The sequence below is a fragment of the Pleurodeles waltl genome, chromosome 12 (assembly GCF_031143425.1).
Source record: "Pleurodeles waltl isolate 20211129_DDA chromosome 12, aPleWal1.hap1.20221129, whole genome shotgun sequence".
Classification (NCBI taxonomy): Eukaryota; Metazoa; Chordata; class Amphibia; order Caudata; family Salamandridae; genus Pleurodeles; species Pleurodeles waltl.
Genome location: NC_090451.1, coordinates 56,327,069 through 56,347,610, shown reverse-complemented (window position 1 = coordinate 56,347,610; position 20,542 = coordinate 56,327,069). Strand labels below are relative to the sequence as shown.

Here is a 20,542-nt window from a genome sequence, read left to right as displayed (position 1 = left end):
GAGATTCCCGGGTTTAGCATATGCAACAGTAATGTGATCAACAGAATTGTTAGAATACACTGTAAAATTCTGCATTCGGAGCAACTTATCAATAGTTGTGAAATCTCAGGTTACACTTTGAAGAAAGTTCATTATGAGACACCCTTACAAGCAGCAACTTCCTGAAAGAAACTAAGTATGGTTACATCTAACACCTGTTTTTATCATTGTACAAAAAGTAAAATCTGAAAAAAAGAGCATCCACAGAATGCACTAAATGTACCATATGACAATAAGGAAAGAAAAATCAAGAAGTGAATGACTTGTAACACAAGTCATATTGATTACAATTTTAAATGCCACTGCCATTTGTAGAACGTAAAAAGCACTATATTTGCTGTGAAGAAGTGTGTACTGGGCTATCTATAAATAGTAAAGAAAAATGATGTTGGATTATTACTAAACTTGGCATACCCACAGAAGACTAAACATGCTAAATATTTAGCAAATTTCATATGTATTCATTGATGATGCCATAGTTATCAGTAAATTAACATTTCTGAACACCCATTTCAGGAGTGCCCCATGACCCTGCCATGATGAATCTGTTCAATTACAAACATATAAATTAAACCTGCTAAGAATCTGCCAAGTGTGGTGCAAAACTGTCTATCAGCACAAAGTTATAATTAAAAAACATTGTTAAGTCAGGATGATTTCAAGCCTACCTAAAGTTTTCCTAACACTAACACAGGCACTAACACAGGCAAAGGCACTTCCTTGAGTAACATTCTAGTTTAACGTCAAGTTGCCATTCAGCACCCAGTAGTGAATAACTAAGATTCCTACGGATTTTAAAATGGGAAACAATGCTTTGATAACTCCCTGCCTCTCCTTTTATGTTCACTTCCATTTGAAAAACCTGCTCAAAACCTGGCATGCCAAACCAATAAATGGACAAACTTTTTTTGGGAAAGTTAACTGTACATTTGTCAAATGGTACCACAGTGGTTAGTAAAACAAAATAATGGCTTTTCAATGGAAGCTCTGACCTAACCACAAAGGCACACTGCGTATCACCACTGTGCACTATATACATATAGATATCATAGCTTTGACTCCCTGTTCAAAACTCAGGAGCAACACCCCACACAAAGTTACTGTTCCAATCCCTGTTTATTGCAAAAAAACAATGAAAAGTAGCAAAGCTATCAACACCCCGAGGGTCAGCAGTTTCGTGACTTTGTGTTATGGCTTTACCTCTTGAGAATCACGTCCTCAGTGAGCAACGATAATAAATACCATATACATTCTGTGCACCTTCATATATATGGTATAGACATGTATGTACACAGAGTACAGAAATATATAATTTTGTCTTTTACATAGAGAAGGCAAAAATATGTTTCAGAGTGAAAACGCAACCAATTCTCTGAAGCACACGAGTAAACTCTATGCAATGAGCACAAATATCTAAACAGAAGATTTTCACTCTCCAACAGTTCAGACACACATCACAAACAAATCACAAACACAATCACCAAGTGACCTCACTATATTGACCTTTGTTCACACAGTCAGCCAAACAGCTGATTTCTTTCTTACGTTTTTTTTCTTTCTAATCTCTCCATTAATTCTTTACTTTATGCTATATGATGTACAATATAGATATGATATCCAAAATAGTAATCTCAGGCGATTGCTCCCCAAATCTTCCTTCAAGTATACATGTGTTCTAATGTCTTTTACATGTATTGATTGCATCATCAGTCAAATCCTAAAGTCTTTAAGCATGTACTAATTTACTCTCATAGTTTTCTGTTTTATTGATTAGACAGTATGCACTAATTTAAGACCGTGCTAGTGGAAGCTGGAATAATTCAATAAAAAATATTTAACAAAAAAAGCACGCCTCTTAAACGACACAGAGATTTGTCAACATTAAAAAAGTATTTTTATCACCTTGAGTGCCGGTGCCGATCCCCATGTGGGTCATGGTTGTTGAAAGGTTACTGGTGCTGCCTGAGCTACTCAGAGACGGGAACGCATTTTCCTCAGGATCCAATGGGATTGGTAGAGGAGAAGGGAAATGCATGTTTGTCAAGTCAGGCAAGGAGCCACCGGTGTTGTGGGCAGCAGGAACCAAGGAAGAGTTGTTTTCCTGTTCAGATGATGGATAGATGCTTAATTCAAAAGAATAAGAAAGTGAACGTGTTACTAATTTCATGAAGTGAAATAAGGTCTTCATGATTAATGCATCAAACTTTATTCGTTAATAAAATATACAATACTGATGATCTGAAATACATTCTTCATGATTAATAGATCACTAATATTTGCTTGAAGAGGAAACAAGGCTTATGTGAATTAAAATTTGTAAATTTAAACTGATAAAATGGAGACAATTATTTTGAATTGGTGAACAAAAATGTATACAAGAAACTGTACTATCTTGGGATGGGACACATGTTTGTGATGTACTGCTGCAACGAATGTTGGCACACCGTGTTGCAGTGAAAAGACCAAACAACTGACTTCTCTTTTAGAAGTTAAAAATCGAAAATCTAGAATACGATAATACGACCTAAATTAAGCTGGAAAATACATTTGCACAGGAATAAACATTTGCAACAAAGCTACAGCATCTGTTATAATCGTTAAACAATATCCAACCTTTCCTGCAGATGACAATTTCCTCACAGCACTCAAGTTCCATTTTGTATTGACTTTGTTACAAAGAACTGTGCTTTCTCCTTTACGCCACTGCTGTACATTATATTAATTATTTGCAGTTTGTATGCTAGTGTAGGGATGGGGCAGTTTAGAATCCAATTGGAAGTAGGTGGGACCCTGTGGTAAAGTGTCTTTTTGAGATGGTTACCCCCACTTTTTGCCTGGTATTTGATGCAATTCTGACTGAAAGTGGACAAGGGTCCTACCAATCAGGCCCCCATGGCGGATCTTTCCCTAAAACTGTGCCGTTGTTCCTCAACTGGGAATACTTTTGGCCCCCCATTTAAGTTCCTAGTAAATGGTAACCCTGGTACCTAGGGCATGGGTACCAAACAGGGACCCCAAGGCCTGAAGCATGCATTATGCCACCCTCAGGGACCCCTCACCTAGCTCATGTAGACTGCCATTGCAGGCTGTGTCTTTGTGCAGCTAAAAGTGAAAACAACATGGCACACAGCCCTTGTGCCATGTCCCCTAACACTGCATGCAATATATTTACTTCACCCGTACAGCAGGCCTTACTGCCCTAAGGCATGGTGCAATATATTATGTGCGAGGACATACCTGCAAGAGCAGATATGCCCCTTCTATGTCTCTGCTGATTATTACAATGAGTGAACAGGGAAGCCATTTTACGTGCATGTGCTGGACACTGGTTACTATGAGTTCTCCAGGTACATGATGGTTTTGCTGAAGATTGGGATGTTTGGTATCAAACATCTCCTATTAATAAACCCTTCATGATGACAGTGATGGAATTATTAATACATGCATCCGGAGGGCAGCTTAGAGGTGTCCCCTAAAAACCTCCTATCTACCCGTGTGCGGACTGACCAGTTTCAGCCAGTCTGCCACCACGTGACACGAGTCTGACCCCACCCCCTCCCAACCCCCAGGTGAAAGCCTTTGATCTCGGGGCACTCAAACACAGCATGTCTACGGACCCCACCCAACAGCCTGATCTGCAAATCTGCATTCCTGGGCCTGGGGCTTCAAAGTAGCAAACTGCCCTTGGTAGGTACATCTGGCTTCACTCAGAGGAGAGATGCCGACCCCCCACTGCCTCAGGGCCCATTTGGCACTGGGAAAGGTGGGAAATTTTGTATTCAGAGAGGTGTTTCCATTCCTCAGGTCAGTCCCACCCCTAAAGTGAGCGGCCCGTTGTGGACATAACATTTAGAAACCTGTCATGTTGGTGATGGCAGATTTAGGAACTCTGGGACATAGTGGGTGGGGGTTATAGTGGCTGTAGTGACCCCAGGGGTATGTAGCCCATTGGCTACTACCCTACAATCCCCGAAACACCCCTAAATTCAGTATTTAGGGGAGGCCCTGGCACCAGGAAAGCAGATTCCTGCTGACCTACGAAGGTCACCCAAGAGCAGCAAAGGCAAAGCCCAAGGAAGAACCACCTGACTTGGGCCCCAAACCTGCTAGCCTGTCTGCTGTTCCTGTCGATTTGCACCAAAGCCGACTCATCCTGCAAGCTGCTGTGCCTCCAAAAGCCAGGGAGGCCTGAATGCCTTCGATAAAGACCCAGGAACTCCTGTAGAGCGGCAGAACTGCTCCCCTGCATTTTGCAGGCACCCCAAGACAAATGCGAAACCGGACCACAGAAAACCGAACACTGAAAAGCACGTCTGCACCTGTGACGCCTAGCCCGAGCTGAAGGCTTTTTCCCCATTCCTTTTTCAAGAGGTATTTTGAACAGCGATAGCGCATAAACCACAGGACGGAATTACACCAAATTTGTCAGAAAGGTAGCTCTTGGTCCAGAAAGCACCCTTTTTAGGTTGGGTGTGCAAGCGCTTTGACCTGTTGTAGGAATTGTGGACTTTTAACCACACCCACTGCATGCCCATCACTTTCACTGGTTCGTCGGCTTACCTTTCAAAAATCCTTTGTTATCTCTGATAAATGCTTTATGTTTGTCCCGCCTTGGGGCGGTTTTGTTACCGCCTCAGACACGGACCCTGTTACATAGATAATTGCACGATTGCCGATACGTTTGACTGCGAGCAAACTTCTTTTTGTATCTATTATTCGAGCTCATGCTCATGGTAGCCATGGCACATTGAATGGGCTCTTGTGTCAAATGTTTTACTTTTCATTTTCAATTTAAGTGGCAAGAAAAGTCCAGTTAGGAACTTACAACGCTAATAGCTTTTACTCGAGCAAACGCGAGACCCATTGCATTGCAAATGCTTGTGTTATTTGGTGTAAATCTGTTCAGTAGTTTTAGAGAAATTAAAGAAAATCCAAATTTGAATATATAGGGACGCAAATGATTTGTGACCCCTTCAGATTTCGGGCTGCGATCTGATTGTCTGACAGGACTTCAACAAGTAAGTTTTGGTACCCATGTTGAAACTCTGCTTTAGTAGAGTCCCAGAAAAAAGTTAAGGAACAGAAAAGAAAAAGAGAAGGGGCCAGGGTATGGATGGTACTAGAGGGACCCCGCCCAGGGCTAAAAAGCACTTTAAAAAAAACATTTTTGCCACAAATTACCGACAGGGTCTCTGCGGACAACCGCCACTGCGAACAGTCAAAGGTCGAGCACGTAGGTGGCAGGATTAACATATAGTAATGAAATGAAAATGTCACTTACCCAGTGTACATCTGTTCGTGGCATCAGTCGCTGAGATTCACATGGTATGCATTAGCTCGCCATCTGGTGTTGGGTCGGAGTGTTACAAGTTGTTTTTCTTCGAAGAAGTGTTTTCGAGTCACTGGACCGAGTGGCTCCTCCTTCTGTGCTCATTGAGCATGGGCGTCGACTCCATCTTCGATTGTTTTCCCCGCAGAGGGTGAGGTAGGAGTTGTACTATAGTAATAGTGCCCGCGCAATGAAGTGTGTAAGTATGTACCTATTAAAGGTTTAAATAATATATATACAAATGTACAAAATTGAAGGTAACTTCTGAACTGCTACAGGCTTCCGGGGAGGTGGGTGGGCCCATGTGAATCTCAGCGACTGATGCCACGAACAGATGTACACTGGGTAAGTGACATTTTCAGTTCGATGGCATCTGTCGCTGTAGATACACATGGTATGCATAGACTAGTAAGCAGTTATTTCCCCATAAGCGGTGGATTAGCCTGTAGGAGTAGAAGTTGTCTGAAATAGAGTTCTTAATACAGCTTGACCTACTGCGGCTTGTTGTGCGGATAGCACATCTATACAGTAGTGTTTGGTGAATGTGTGAGGCGTAGACCATGTGGATGCCTTACATATTTCATGCATTGGGATGTTTCCTAAAAAGGCCATTGAAGCACCTTTTTTCCTGGTTGAATGTGCCCTGGGAGTAATGGGCAGTTGTCTTTTTGCTTTAAGGTAGCAGATTTGGATGCATTTAACAATCCATCTGGCTATACCTTGTTTTGATATTGGGTTACCTGCATGAGGTTTTTGGAATGCAATAAATAGCTGTTTAGTCTTTCTGATGTTCTTTGTTCTGTCAATGTAGTACATTAATGCTCTTTTGACATCTAATGTATGTAGTGCTCTTTCAGCCACAGAATCTGGCTGTGGGAAAAAAACAGGTAGTTCTACCGTTTGATTTAGATGGAACGGTGAAATAACTTTTGGTAAAAATTTTGGATTAGGTCGTAGGACGATCTTATTTTTATGTATTTGTATAAAAGGTTCCTGTGTTGTGAACGCTTGAATTTCACTTACTCTTCTCAGAGATGTAATGGCGATGAGAAAGGCAACTTTCCAGGTTAGGAATTGTATTCCGCAAGAGTGCATGGGTTCGAAAGGTGGGCCCATGAGTCTTGTTAGGACCACGTTTAGGTTCCATGAAGGAACAGGTGGTGTTCTTGGTGGTATAATTCTTTTAAGACCTTCTATGAATGCTTTGATGACTGGTATCCTATACAAGGAAGTTGAATAGGTAGTCTGCAGGAATGCAGATATTGCTGCAAGGTGTATTTTAATAGAAGAGAAGGCTAGCCTTGCTTTTTGTAAATGGAGCAAGTAATTTATTATATGTTTTGGAGTTGCGTCTAGTGGTTGTATCTGATTATGATGGCAGTAACAAACAAATCTTTTCCACTTACTTGCGTAGCAGTGTCTAGTGGATGGCCTTCTGGCCTGCTTTATGACCTCCATACACTCTTGGCTAAGTTGTAAGTGTCCGAATTCTAGGATTTCAGGAGCCAGATTGCTAGATTCAGCGATGCTGGATCTGGGTGTCTGATCTGTTGGTTGTGTTGCGTTAACAGATCTGGTTTGATCGGCAGTTTGATGTGGGGTACTACAGAAAGATCTAGCAGTGTTGTGTACCAGGGTTGTCTTGCCCACGTTGGTGCTATTAAAATGAGTTTGAGTTTGTTTTGACTCAATTTGTTCACTAGATAAGGGAGGAGAGGGAGAGGAGGAAAAGCGTAAGCAAATATTCCTGACCAGTTCATCCATAGGGCATTGCCTTGGGATTGCTTGTGTGGGTATCTGGACGCGAAGTTTTGGCATTTTGCGTTCTCTTTTGTTGCAAATAAGTCTATCTGAGGTGTTCCCCAGAGTGTGAAGTAGGTGTTCAGAATTTGTGGGTGGATTTCCCATTCGTGGACTTGTTGGTGATCTCGAGAGAGATTGTCTGCCAGTTGATTCTGGATCCCTGGAATAAACTGTGCTATGAGGCGAATTTGATGGTGGATTGCCCACTTCCATATGTTTTGAGCTAATAAGCTTAACTGCGTTGAATGTGTTCCTCCTTGTTTGTTTAGATAATACATCGTTGTCATGTTGTCTGTTTTGACAAGGATGTATTTGTGGGTTATGATTGGTTGGAAAGCTTTTAGTGCTTGAAAAACTGCTAATAATTCTAGATGATTTATATGCAGTTTTGTTTGATGTATGTTCCATTGTCCTCTTATGGTGTGTTGATTGAGATGTGCTCCCCACCCTGTCATGGAAGCATCTGTTATTACGTACTGTGGCACTGGGTCTTGGAAAGGCCGCCCTTTGTTTAAATTTATACTGTTCCACCATAGAAGCGAGAGGTAAGTTTGGCGGTCTATTAACACCAGATCTAGAAGGTGACCCTGTGCTTGAGACCACTGTGAGGCTAGGCATTGTTGTAAGGGCCTCATGTGCAGTCTTGCGTTTGGGACAATGGCTATGCAGGAGGACATCATGCCTAGGAGCTGTAGTATTGTTCTTGCTTGTATTGTTTGATTTGGAGACATGTGTTGAATGACTCTGTTGAAATTGTGAATTCTTTGTGGAGTTGGCGTTGCTACTCCTTTTGTCGTGTCTATTATGGCCCCTAGATATTGCTGTACTTTGCTTGGCTGAATGTTGGATTTTGCAAAGTTGACGGTGAACCCTAGTTTGTAGAGGGTTTGTATAACTTGATTTGTGTGGTTTGAGCATTGTGTGAGCGAACTGGTTTTGATTAGCCAGTCGTCTAGATACGGGAATACATGTATTTGCTGCCTTCTGATGTGTGCAGCGACTACTGCTAGGCATTTTGTGAATACCCTTGGAGCGGTTGTTAAACCGAAAGGCAATACTTTGAATTGGTAATGTATTCCTTTGAATACAAACCTTAGATATTTTCTGTGCGATTGATGTATTGGTATATGGAAATATGCGTCTTTGAGGTCTAGGGTTGTCATGTAGTTGTGTTTTTTGAGCAATGGTAACACTTCTTGTAGTGTGACCATGTGAAAGTGGTCTGATTTGATGAATGTGTTTACTACTCTGAGGTCCAGAATTGGTCTCAGTGTTTTGTCCTTTTTTGGTATCAAGAAGTACAGTGAATAAACTCCTGTGTTTATTTGTGTGCTTGGTACTAATTCTATTGCATTTTTTTGCAGTAATGCTTGAACTTCTATCTCTAGAAGCTGTGAATGGTGTTTTGATAAATTTTGTGATTTTGGTGGTATGTCTGGAGGGAATTGCAGGAATTCTATGCAATAACCATGTTGGATAATTGCTAGGACCCATGTGTCTGTAGTTATTTCCTCCCATGCTTCGTAATATTGACCTATCCTTCCCCCCACTGGTGTTGTGTGGGGGGGGGGGTGAGTGACGTGTGAGTCACTGCTTGTTGGTAGTGGTTTTGGGGCTTTGAAATCTTCCTCTATTCCTAGGGAATTGCCCTCCACTATACTGGCCCCGAAAGCCTCCCCTGTACTGTCCCTGGTAGGTGGACGGTGCGGACTGTGAGGTACTGGCTTGTGTGGCCTGACCCCGAAACCCTCCTCTAAAAGGTGTTTTGCGGAAGGTGGTATAAGATCCTCTGCTCTGCGGGGAGTAGAGTGCGCCCATGGCCTTGGCAGTGTCCTTTTTGAGCTTTTCTATGGCTGTGTCGACCTCCGGACCGAACAGCATTTTTTCGTTTACTGGCATGTTAAGTACTGCCTGCTGAATTTCCGGCTTGAATCCAGACGTTCTGAGCCATGCGTGCCTACGGATGGTAACCGACGTATTAATGGTCCTTGCGGCTGTGTCTGCTGCATCCATAGAGGAGCGTATTTGATTGTTGGAAATGTTTTGACCTTCTTCAACAACCTGTTTTGCTCTTTTTTGTAGATCTTTTGGGAGATGTTCAATGAGATGCTGCATCTCATCCCAGTGGGCACTGTCGTATCGCGCTAGCAGCGCTTGTGAGTTTGTGATGCGCCACTGGTTTGCTGCCTGGACAGCGACCCTCTTCCCGGCTGCATCAAACTTTCTGCTTTCTTTATCTGGGGGAGGTGCATCCCCAGAAGTGTGTGAATTTGCCCGTTTTCTGGCAGCCCCTACCACCACAGAATCTAGTGGCAGCTGAGAGGTGATGAATACAGGGTCTGTAGGAGGCGCCTTATATTTTTTGTCCACTCTAGGCGTTACTGCCCTGCTTTTGACTGGCTCTTTGAAGATCTCCTTTGCATGGCGAAGCATGCCTGGGAGCATAGGCAGGCTCTGGTAGGAGCTGTGGGTGGAGGAGAGGGTGTTAAATAAAAAGTCATCCTCTACTTGTTCAGAGTGTAGTTCCACATTATGGAACTGAGCTGCTCTAGCCACCACTTGTGAATAGGCTGTGCTGTCCTCAGGTGGTGATGGCCTAGTTGGGTATGTGTCTGGGCTGTTATCAGACACTGGTGCATCGTACAAGTCCCACGCGTCCTGATCTTGGTCATCGTGGCTCATGGCGGTGTGAGCTGGCGAATGTGACGGGGTGTAAGTTGGTGAAGCCGGAGTTACAGGTGGAGGCGAGGGAGGAGGTGTTACCGTCTTTGCTGTTTGTTGCTGAGGAGCCTCTCGTGCTACAAACTGAAGTGTTCTCTTTCTTTTGACAGGTGGAAGGGTACTGATCTTCCCTGTCCCCTGCTGAATAAAGATACGCTTCTGCGTGTGATCCACTTCAGTGGATTGCAGTTCCTGTTCGAATCTGTGTCTTTTCATTTGTGAAGACATAGAAAGTTCTTCAGTATAGGAGCCTGAAACTGGGTCTGTTGGTGCTTTTTTCGGCTCCGAAAACCCTGTTGTTTGTTTTTTCGGCTCCGAGGTAACCTTCCTCTTCTTTTGTGCCGAAAAATCTTGGCCTCTATGATCTTCGGCGCCACTGTCTCGGCGTCGATCCGTGTCGACACCGAACTCTCGGTGTCGATGCTTCTCTTTAGCACTCTCTCGGTCCCGAGGAGGCTGCGTGCCGGTGTCTCGACCGGAGTCGGACGATCTCGACACTGAATGGGCCTTTTTCGGTGCCGATTGTTGGTCACCGTGAATTTGGGTTGAGCCATGGCCGGTTGGCAGTGGCGTCCCCTGGGCCTTTTTGCCTTTTTTAATTTCTGATCTCGACGTCTTACTCACTGTTTTTGGATGGTCGAGTTCGTCGGAGTCTGAATCCTGGATGGAAAAGGATTCCTCCTGTTCCTCTTCTGTCTCGAACTGTCGATGCTCTTTTGGCGTGGACGCCATCTGCAGTCTTCTCGCTCGACGGTCGCGCAGAGTTTTTCGGGACCGGAACGCCCGACAGGCCTCACAGGATTCTTCGCTGTGCTCGGGTGACAGGCACAGGTTACAGACCGAGTGTTGGTCCGTATAAGGATATTTGTTGTGGCATTCAGGGCAGAATCGAAACGGGGTCCGTTCCATCGGCGTTGTTCTCCACGCGGTCGGGCCGACTAGGCCCCGACGGTGTGCCGAAATCTACCCCGAAGGGCACCGAAGCGCTTCGATGTTCAATGCGTTGTCGTATGTGTTTATCTCGAACCGGATCGCAACGATACCGTCGAAAATCTTCCGTTTTCAGCTATCTTTCCGTTCCGAAACTCGGAGCGACAGGAACACGTCCGAACCCGATGGCGGAAAGAAAACAATCGAAGATGGAGTCGACGCCCATGCGCAATGAGCACAGAAGGAGGAGCCACTCGGTCCAGTGACTCGAAAACACTTCTTCGAAGAAAAACAACTTGTAACACTCCGACCCAACACCAGATGGCGAGCTAATGCATACCATGTGTATCTACAGCGACAGATGCCATCGAACATTACTTTACATTAAAAAATATAAAAAAAGAAGAACATAGAAATTGTATGAAAAAAACAAAGGTTACAGGGATGTTCTAGGTAGGAAAGAAAATTAAAAGCCATAGACATCCACTCCAAAAAACAAAGATTACAGGGACGCTATAGTTAGGCTCACACTTTAAACGTACCAAACCATAGAAATTAATCAGTTATACTTATGGTTATCTCAAATAACTATAACTCGTGCCCTAAGATAACTGTAACTCGTGCCCTCACCATGCAGTGCTAATTACCCCACATAATACATCACTCGTGACATCTTTGATAACATCACTGATATCAATGTAATATTTGAAGTGAAATTTTTGACAAAAAAACTATGCTTGTAACCACAGGCTCAAATTGAGCACTGGCTAAATCACACTGTACTTGAGACTTCATCCTTATTTGCATTTTGTATCTTGTTGGATATATGTGACATCTTTCACAATTGACACTCAAATACAAACAATACCTGATTCCGGGCACTTCACATGATTTTGGCCTTGAACTCCCAGTCTGCAACACAAGAGAGTGAGATCATGAATTACAGATTTGTTAAATCCATCATATATTAGCATTAGCTTTTATCTAATGTAACAAAACTCAGCACCAGACATTCAACTCTTCAGCGTAGACCATACACATGCTCCAAATAAAGAATTCAATTTTGTTTCATAATCTGAGATGACATGAACAAGATGAAATGCGCATAAAAGAATGTTTCTACATCAATCTTTAGATTAACGTTGCTGTTTTACAGAAACTAATCTCTTCATTACCAGCCTTAAAAGTGTGACTAAATCTCTGAAAATTATAGTTATGACTACAGTTTATGAAACACAGCTATTATGGAAACCAATTAATTTGCCTCAGTATATGGTCACAGTCACACCTATAAGAGTTGTTTTGATCTTTAAAATGGTTGTCACGCTTCATGACACACAAATACAATCAACTCCCAGCATGTCCGATGACTTCAAAAATACGGGGAAAGACAGCTACAGCTGTAAAGTGGGAGGAAGATACTACGGAAATATGGAACGCCTGGATATAAATATAAAAATTACAATGCTTATGTCTTCATGCCATCTGAATCACTCCTTCTTTAATACTTTTAAAACTGAACTCTGGTGATGCATGTCTACTAGGCCATGTAGATTAGGTGAATATGTTGTGACAACCCAGGGACAGAAAAACATTATTTCTCCACTTAAGGAGAAGAGGTAAATTTAACATGGAACTTGTTGGAAGTTGAGTAGAACTACTGAACACAATGAAAAGATGGCAGTAAGGAAGCAGCAGGTGATTATGTAACAACTGCTAAGTTTCCTTTACCGGCCATCAACCAGCACACTGCAAGCATTGCAGTCAGTCTAGAGTGACAACCCACTTAGAAATGGCTATCCATCCTGCTCTTCACACTGGAATGTTCAGCAACCTTTAATAATGGATAGCATGACCACTTGATCTACCATGTTGGGCAACATGTCGGGATTTCCAGCCATGCCTTGCGGTGACTCAACTTCTTCAAGAGGCCCTTATTAGAGGCCCAAAAGGTAAATCACCTTCCACATCTCTAAATATGCACATGTTCTCGCGGGGGTCGCAATTACCTACAATACCTTTGCAGAAAAAGAAAAAAATGGCCACAATCATTACTGTATTTATATTCATTTCATTCCATCAATTTATTCCATCATTGTTGAAAGGCTATTGATGAACAGAAAGATCCGCATAGTATGGTAGCTCAGGACAATACATGGCGGTTAAGATAATGGAGTTTTTTTTTAAAGTCTGTAATAATCCTTTCATCATTTCCGTTTGCAGTGATATCGGACTAAGAACAGTTAGTCTGTCACCTATCATTGCACACTTAACTCTGACTCAAGATGGCACCCGTGCAGGACGCCACACTTACACAGTACTACAAGGCAATTTGTCTCAGTACGGATATTAGAGGTAGGGATTGAATTTGCAGCTGCATTTACTTTGAGGAACCATGTTTATGTTACTATATTTTAAATGGAATGGTTGTTTTGTTGTAGACCTGACGTGTGGTGTAGACTGGCACGTGCACACCAGACTTTTAAACATGCAGAACAAGTGATATCTTTGTTTTAGGGTGAATGCCCCAGATGGACAAGAGCACTTATATTATTTTGTGGATTGGTGGTTTGAGTGTGATTACACTTAAGTTATTTTAACAGGATTGAACATAACTTCAATGAAATACGGATCATGAGTGTGGATGTTGAATGGTATTGATCGAGATTTGTACCACCTGGATACTTTACAGGTCAGTAGTATATTTTCACAGATGCACTATATAGTATATGGTGTTGCACATGCCTACAGTCTCTAGGGCCCGTATGTACAGACTGCAATTTCCTAATTGTGAATCTTTGTGAATCACAATTAGTACATCTCAGTTCCTAATGTACAAAACCTAGAAATTGGATATAGTAATTCCTAATGGGGTGGCAACAGCTTTACCTCATGAATATTAATGAAGTAGGTCGCAATCTGGGACCCATTAGGAGGTGCAGCCATTACAGATAAGGTGTCCTGCTGGGGTCACCAGACCACTATGTCTGTGATTGCTTTTTAATAAAGCAATCTTTTTTATGATTTTGTTTTTAAAATGCTGTCCATTTTCCTTTAAGGAAATGTGATGGGTTTAAAAAGAAAAAAATGAAACGTTTAAGTTTCATATTTTAAGAGTAGGCAGTGGTCCCCTTCTGTGTAAATATATCTGTATCAACATTCACAACAAGTATGGGGTCCCATGGAGACCCCTTCCTATTTGCGAATGGCACTCTAAAGGTTTCGGTAAACAAAAAATGGCTTTCAACCGTAATTTGGTCACAAAACATTCATATATACCAATGCGATTACAGGCACCCGATGTAACTCAACATTGCCAGTGGCGGCCTTCCGGCCCAAAGATTTTGGTGGGCAGCTCCCACCACCAGCCAAACTAATAATGAGGCCCACAATGGTTCATAATGCTGCAGTCCCCTTGGCCTGTAGATGGGGATGTGTAGTGCAGCATTAAGATAACTGTGCCATAGATGTAAAGGTTTAGACCCGAAGGTGGCTGTATGGATTGGAGGTGCTTTCATACACACGCACCACTAACATCAGCAAAAGACTGTCAAATGTATTCCATTTAATCATCATTTAATAATCAGCAGTCACAGCATCAAAATCTTCTAGCGTGCCACTCAGGCTCTTTGTTGTCTAGGGACGTTACACTTTATCTATGCCTTCCTGTAAGCAACTGAAAGCTGTCCTTATTCCTAATGTTTTTTGCTATGTGTGGGTTGCTCGTTCCATTATAAGCTCCACTAGGTCGTTGATAAACAGGGTCAGTAGAGCATTTTATGTTAAAAATGTTTTGTATGTTTCATGATTCAATCACTAAGTTACAATATATAGATGCCAGTGGTATACTGTTGTAGACCCTTCTCACGAGGAAATCTCAATCTTAAGCACTGTTTCAATATCATAGAAGAATGGATGAGCAGATATTAGCTTCAACCAGAGAACTGTACACTGTTCCTCCTATTAAAAATGAAGTTAGCAAGTGGCTGAAGTGGGCAGACCCACTGCACAGGCTGTATGCTGTGGTAGGCGGAAGAAAACTGTGAATTGCACAATAATATCCAAAGCATAAAGAGGGCTGACAGAATTCTACTTTAAGTATATTAGATTTATAACTTTAGTTAAATCAAAAAGTCCTGGCCAAAACCAAACCTCAAACAATAAGACCAAGATCACAAGACAATAGCCAGAGGTAAAATATAAATTAGAGGTTTAATTCACAAGTACAGTTCCTTAAATGAATGTCAGTGTGTGGCCAACATTCTGCTGCCTTTACATCCCTAGAAACAGAAAAGCAAACTGTATACTATAAAATTTTGTGTCTGTCACAACAGATAAAACGGTACTTAGAGTATAGAAATGAACATATAAACATAAGAAAATTTGATGTCAAGATGCTGTAACACTTTCCCACTAATCATGGAATCCTTCACTAAAGCTAAAGCGTGTTTCCATTTCATTCTATAACTTATTACTATTGGTCAATCATTAAGACCTGCTGGAGGTTTCTAACAAAAAAAAAGACAAAAGTAAGAAGTCATCATAGGAGGACGTTCTACTATTAGAAATTGATTTAGATTCTCTTCCAAAGAAAATCCATGACAGTAAAAGCGGGTTGAGAAAGAAACTGTCACTAATATTTGCATTATGTGACAATACAACATTGTTATATGTTCTGCATACCAAGCAGGCACACATTCACAAATGTGCGTGCACAGACAGACACACACATCTCATTAAGCTGGGTACAACAAAGAAAGCAAACAAAAACATGCATTTGCAATGCAATGGGTCTCGCATTTGCTCAACTTAGAGCTATTAGCGGAGTGAAGTCCTAGAATGAAAATGAAAAGTAATGCAGTTTTACATAAGCGAGCCGATTTAAAGTGCCATGCCTTGAGCATGAAGGAGCACACAAAATGAAACAGATGTTCGCTCGCAGTCAAACGTATCGGTAAATGTGCAGCAAGATCGCGCTGCGTACGTAATAAAAAGAAAAAGTAGTCCAGAAAACATGCTCAAAACACAGAGCTTTTAATGTTTTCAGTAGTTTGCCGGTGTGCTCAAGGAGGGCTAAACACCAGAAAAGGCATGATGGTTGCATGCCTTTCACAAATAAAATCAAGCAATTTTTAAAAGGCAAGCCCATGAAAATGATGGGCATGTGGTGGGTGTGGTTAAAAGCTCTAAGAGGGATTACAGCAGGCTAGAGCACAAAGAGCACCAAAATCTACCTTTTTAGTGTCCCATCCCTGTTTATTCAGAGTCTTGTCTCCTTCAGATGTGGTCTCATCCATTCCTGGCAGTGACAGTAACAAAACTAAAAAAGAAAATCAAGATTCACATACATTATGTTTGAAACATTGACTGAATTTGATTGGAAAATGTTTGTAAATCTCCTCATAACATGCAATGCCCTCTAACGTTCATATCACAAATTAACTAAGTACACTGGCGATTATTGTACCACATTAAGAGATTTGAACATATATATCACAGACAGCCTTTTACTTCAATTGTATGAAATAGTAAAGCATTCAAAATCAAGTTGCTGACCAAGAAAACAAATAAGAAACCAAAGGAGAAACATGGTCTAGCAAATAAGATGCTGATTTAAAAACAGGCCTCCCGGGTTTTACGTGCAGCTTTGGGAAAAACATTGCTGAATCCAAGCAAATTATTTTATCTCTATGTCTACAACTGGGAATATGTGTAACACAAAGGGCTAACTATAAAGAATTGGAACTAGTATGTCACAACAAGATGTTCCCAACTCACTCACTCTTCCTCAAATCCTGGGAAACATCCCTTGTAAAGCTAGCACAGACCACTACACACTGATGTTATATGTACAGTACTCCATGGTTCAGATGCTCTGGCACAAACACAACATTTGTATCAGTGAAGCTCTTACTGTCTTCAAGCCAACTCACACATACAGTTTATGAAAAATAAATGCAGGTGCGTGCAAAGGGTCATTGAGGTTCCTAAGAGAAGGACACACACACGTACGTTACCTTACATAAGGCACTCCTACCACTGCAAGAATTAGGAGTTTTATTGGTAAACCACCTTATTTTTGCTCTTTAAGAAGGTCGCAAATACCAATAATCTAATGGGCGACAGTTGATATATTTTATTCCACACAAGGAAACCCATCTCCAATAGTTTTAATTACTTTTTGAAAACTCAGCTGAATACCCAGGCGCCTTGAACATGTTTCTGTATAGCCTGTGAAAAACCACTCAGGGTGTGGTCTTACTCCGTTTTACAGTTTTTCTCCAAATCACGTGCCATGTATTCTATGCACTTCGTTTATGCCTTTCTTTGTTTTTTCCAATGTTGTGTTCCCTAAACCGGAGGTGAGCCCATGCTACTGCTCACTGGCTATACTTGGAGCACACACAGGTGATGGTTGGAGGCTGGGAATTTCCGCTAGATCTGGCTTTCCTATTAGCAGAGAAGACAGTGCTGCAGAACAGCGTAAGGAGAACACACTGTCCCTGCCACCGCCCCACCAGGTTTGCATCAGCATTAATCAACAAAAGCATCCAACTTTGTGCCGCTCCCAATGCAAATTCTGAATGAATACCTTCAGTATTCGGGAACCTGATTCTCTGTGAAAACATGACCACAATGCTGCTTATAGGAGGTGCAACACTGTCGACATACACGCTCCTGCCACTAAAGCAGAAGTAGCTGCCTACCTTTGTGATCAGATGGACGCAGGCCAAACCCTGTGAGTTCTTTGAATATGTTCCTTTCTACCCCTCATGGAAAAACTCTCACATAAAAAAAACTGAAGGGAAACCCAACACTGAAACAGACTGCCTCCTGACACTGGTAAGAAAGCCTTTGATTTTACTGTCTGAAGTTAGACCAGTGTGCACATGCATCAATCAACATGTTGTAGTCAACGATCAAACCTCTTAATTTCCTCTACGCTCTTAATTTTACTGGCCTGACAATATGGACAGCAGCTGTATGCTTAAAATAAAAAACATATACCCCTTATCCACAAGTAAAAATAACCGAAAGCAAGGCCTTTAGGGTATAAATCAAATTTATTTCCTTCTTCAGTAGCCTTCTTCCTAGACTTTTCTTCACCATAGATGATTAGCCTAATTGGTATAGTTAGAAAGTCAGTAAGGGCAGATAAATGTTATTTAAAAAAATTCAATGTTGCATACAGTCCTTGCCTTGCGGCTAAAAAGGTGATCTCTTGCATACTTGCCCACCGCACAGAAAGAAATGTTTGCTCATTTCTAATCATACTGGCCAAAGGGAAAATGTATTTTGGTGAGGTTATGATAGAATGAGTGGACACCAAATCTTATGTCAATATAGGGTCCTAGATCCTACACTGCAAGACAACCTACTCATTCTACTGCACAAAATATGGGCTCAGAACCCAACAGTAGCACAACATCAAATTAAATAATTCATTTATTACACAAAACGGGATGAAAACTTTCAGTGAGAACTTCAAAAATCAAAATTGCAGCTACTGTTTCCACACAATTGAATGATTATATGCGGTTTCTTGTGTACAGGTGTACCTCGTTTCTGCTGCATGTCTTGTGAGCCGCCAGAAAAAGCTTCCTGTTGAGCAGGAGTCATCGTACTTTGATGCAAGGCAGAATCTGAGTTCGTTCTGATGGGAAAACAAACATTTTCCTTATAGATTTCCAAACACCACAAATTCATCAATGACAAGTTACCAATATGCTCCAAGGCAGTGCAAACCACCAACATCAAACGCAATTAGACAGCAGGAACCTTGTATCTTCTTACCGGGAACTGAAATATTACACAAAGACAAGAAGTCTTTAAATTATTTTACAATATTTAAAACTCTATCCATCGCCGCCTTTAATATGGAGTTATTAGGAAGGATAAATTCCATTACTAAACCATTCGATATTCTTATGTGTACTCAAGGTCAATAATTTCAAATAATTTAATCTCTGTGAGAAAAAACAATGGCCTAAAAGTCCTCCTTCAAAAATGTGTGGTTAACAAATAATGCATGATATATTATACCATAGGGACAATAAGAGTTCCCCAAAATGTCCCCTCCCCCCACAGTCTGTCAAGTCAATGGTGACCAAGAGCACTGGGTGGGACAAGGCGAATGGCTAAACAAGGTATTCCATCAAGAGAACGGAGCCATGTGGCAACCATTCCTGGTTCGGAACAAAGGATGGATGGACAGGGATGTGTGCCTGTAAGTCCCACAAGCAGAAACCACAATGGTCTGCACAGTGGAACTGCAGAGAATGTCAGTGGATCTTAGCTTGATGAACAACCCCAAAGCAGGATGACTATTTCTAGAGGTTTCTAGAACCACCTTGTTGTCTTGATATCTTTGGACACAAAGTGAGCCGCAACCTTGGAAAAGCTGTTCCCTCTGTCGAACAGCAAATGCTCCAGATCAGAATCTAGAATCACAACTATCAACTGAATCTTTTCTGAGAGAACGAGGTGATTTGTGGGAAAAATACTAAATATTCCCAACTTGAATAGGGCCCAGGTGCTGAGGCTATGCTGGGCTCCTTATCTTCTTTAGCACTGCTCTTATGAGTCAACGACATAGGTATGGGTGCCAATGCCATCTGCTCTGACAGAACGGCAGCATTCAGGGCAATTTCGGGGTTGGTGAAAATTCAAGAGGTGCAATGAAGACTGAATCTCAGTATCTTGTACAGGTAGTACTGATTGGGTGGCATAAAACAAAGACCTTGCCCTGTGTCCACCCAGATGGGGACACAGACGTAGGAATCTTGAAGGAGCATGGAACTCAGCTAGTCATTGTTCCAGACTGCTATCAGAGCCTGCATGAATATCTGCTTCCTAAACTTCAGAATCAGTGGGCCAAAAGTACTAAAACATTTTCTGATACACACAATAGGTAAAACTCTGATAATTTGTCCCTGTGTCTTTTAAAAGGATCTCTCTCAAGCCTTCAACTCTGCTATTGTCTTATTTGGGGCTGTGAAGAATTGACTTCTCTCAAATGTACTGACAATTCGAAGCCATTCTCACACATTTTTGTGCCAAGTTGGCCTCTATTTTATTGGGGGAAAAATGGTGATCTATAAGGACGTACAAGGTATGAGTGGGAGAACTTCCTCACTCTGTTGAGGTCGCCAGGCCTGAAGCCTTTCCTGCTTTTATAGAAAGGAAAGCAAATACTCTTGGAGGCTACCAACAGCCTGGTCCCCTGGTAACATTTGCCATATGTCAGGCTGTACATTTCTGGCTCTTGCGGTGTCTAAGCTGCGCCTAACCTACTGGATACCTTGTTTTTGTCTGGAGCAGTTTCTGAAAGTTGAAAGCCGGCAGTTAAGCTTTTTGTTCAGAAACCAATTTCTGAAGCAGACCTAGACACAAATAACAGAATGATCTGTCTGCTACCAGCCATATCCAAGATCAGCAGATAATATCTGGTGTGCTGGTTCCCCTATCACTTTGAAAGCAAAGATTTTCTGAGAACTTCGCAATCAGGCTTTCGCCCTAGACTGGGCACAAAGATCACTTTGTTTTAGATCGCCCCACAGACATTAATTCAGAATGTCACATCATTACAAGCCACTGTTCAACTGCTTTAAGACTACAGATTCAGATTTGTTGCACTATTGCAAGGGGTGCTGTAGGAAAGTACCCTCTTTTTGGCATGGTTACCCCACTTTTTGCCTGCTGTGAGTATGCTTTGACAGT

The 20,542-nt window shown here is 41.9% G+C and overlaps 1 protein-coding gene across 2 annotated transcripts in view; it reads right to left on the bottom strand.

The window, feature by feature from the left end:
* Positions 1–20,542, bottom strand: part of CRTC1 (CREB regulated transcription coactivator 1) — a 193,333-nt gene that overhangs the window by 67,587 nt on the left and 105,204 nt on the right. For both annotated transcript variants that reach the window (XM_069215548.1, XM_069215549.1), the window contains exons 5-8: positions 18,382–18,476; positions 16,057–16,142; positions 11,691–11,734; positions 1,942–2,162 (exon numbers count right to left, since the gene is read on the bottom strand). In XM_069215548.1, the coding sequence (XP_069071649.1) occupies positions 1,942–2,162; positions 11,691–11,734; positions 16,057–16,142; positions 18,382–18,476 (446 nt within the window). The remainder of the gene's footprint in view (positions 1–1,941; positions 2,163–11,690; positions 11,735–16,056; positions 16,143–18,381; positions 18,477–20,542) is intronic.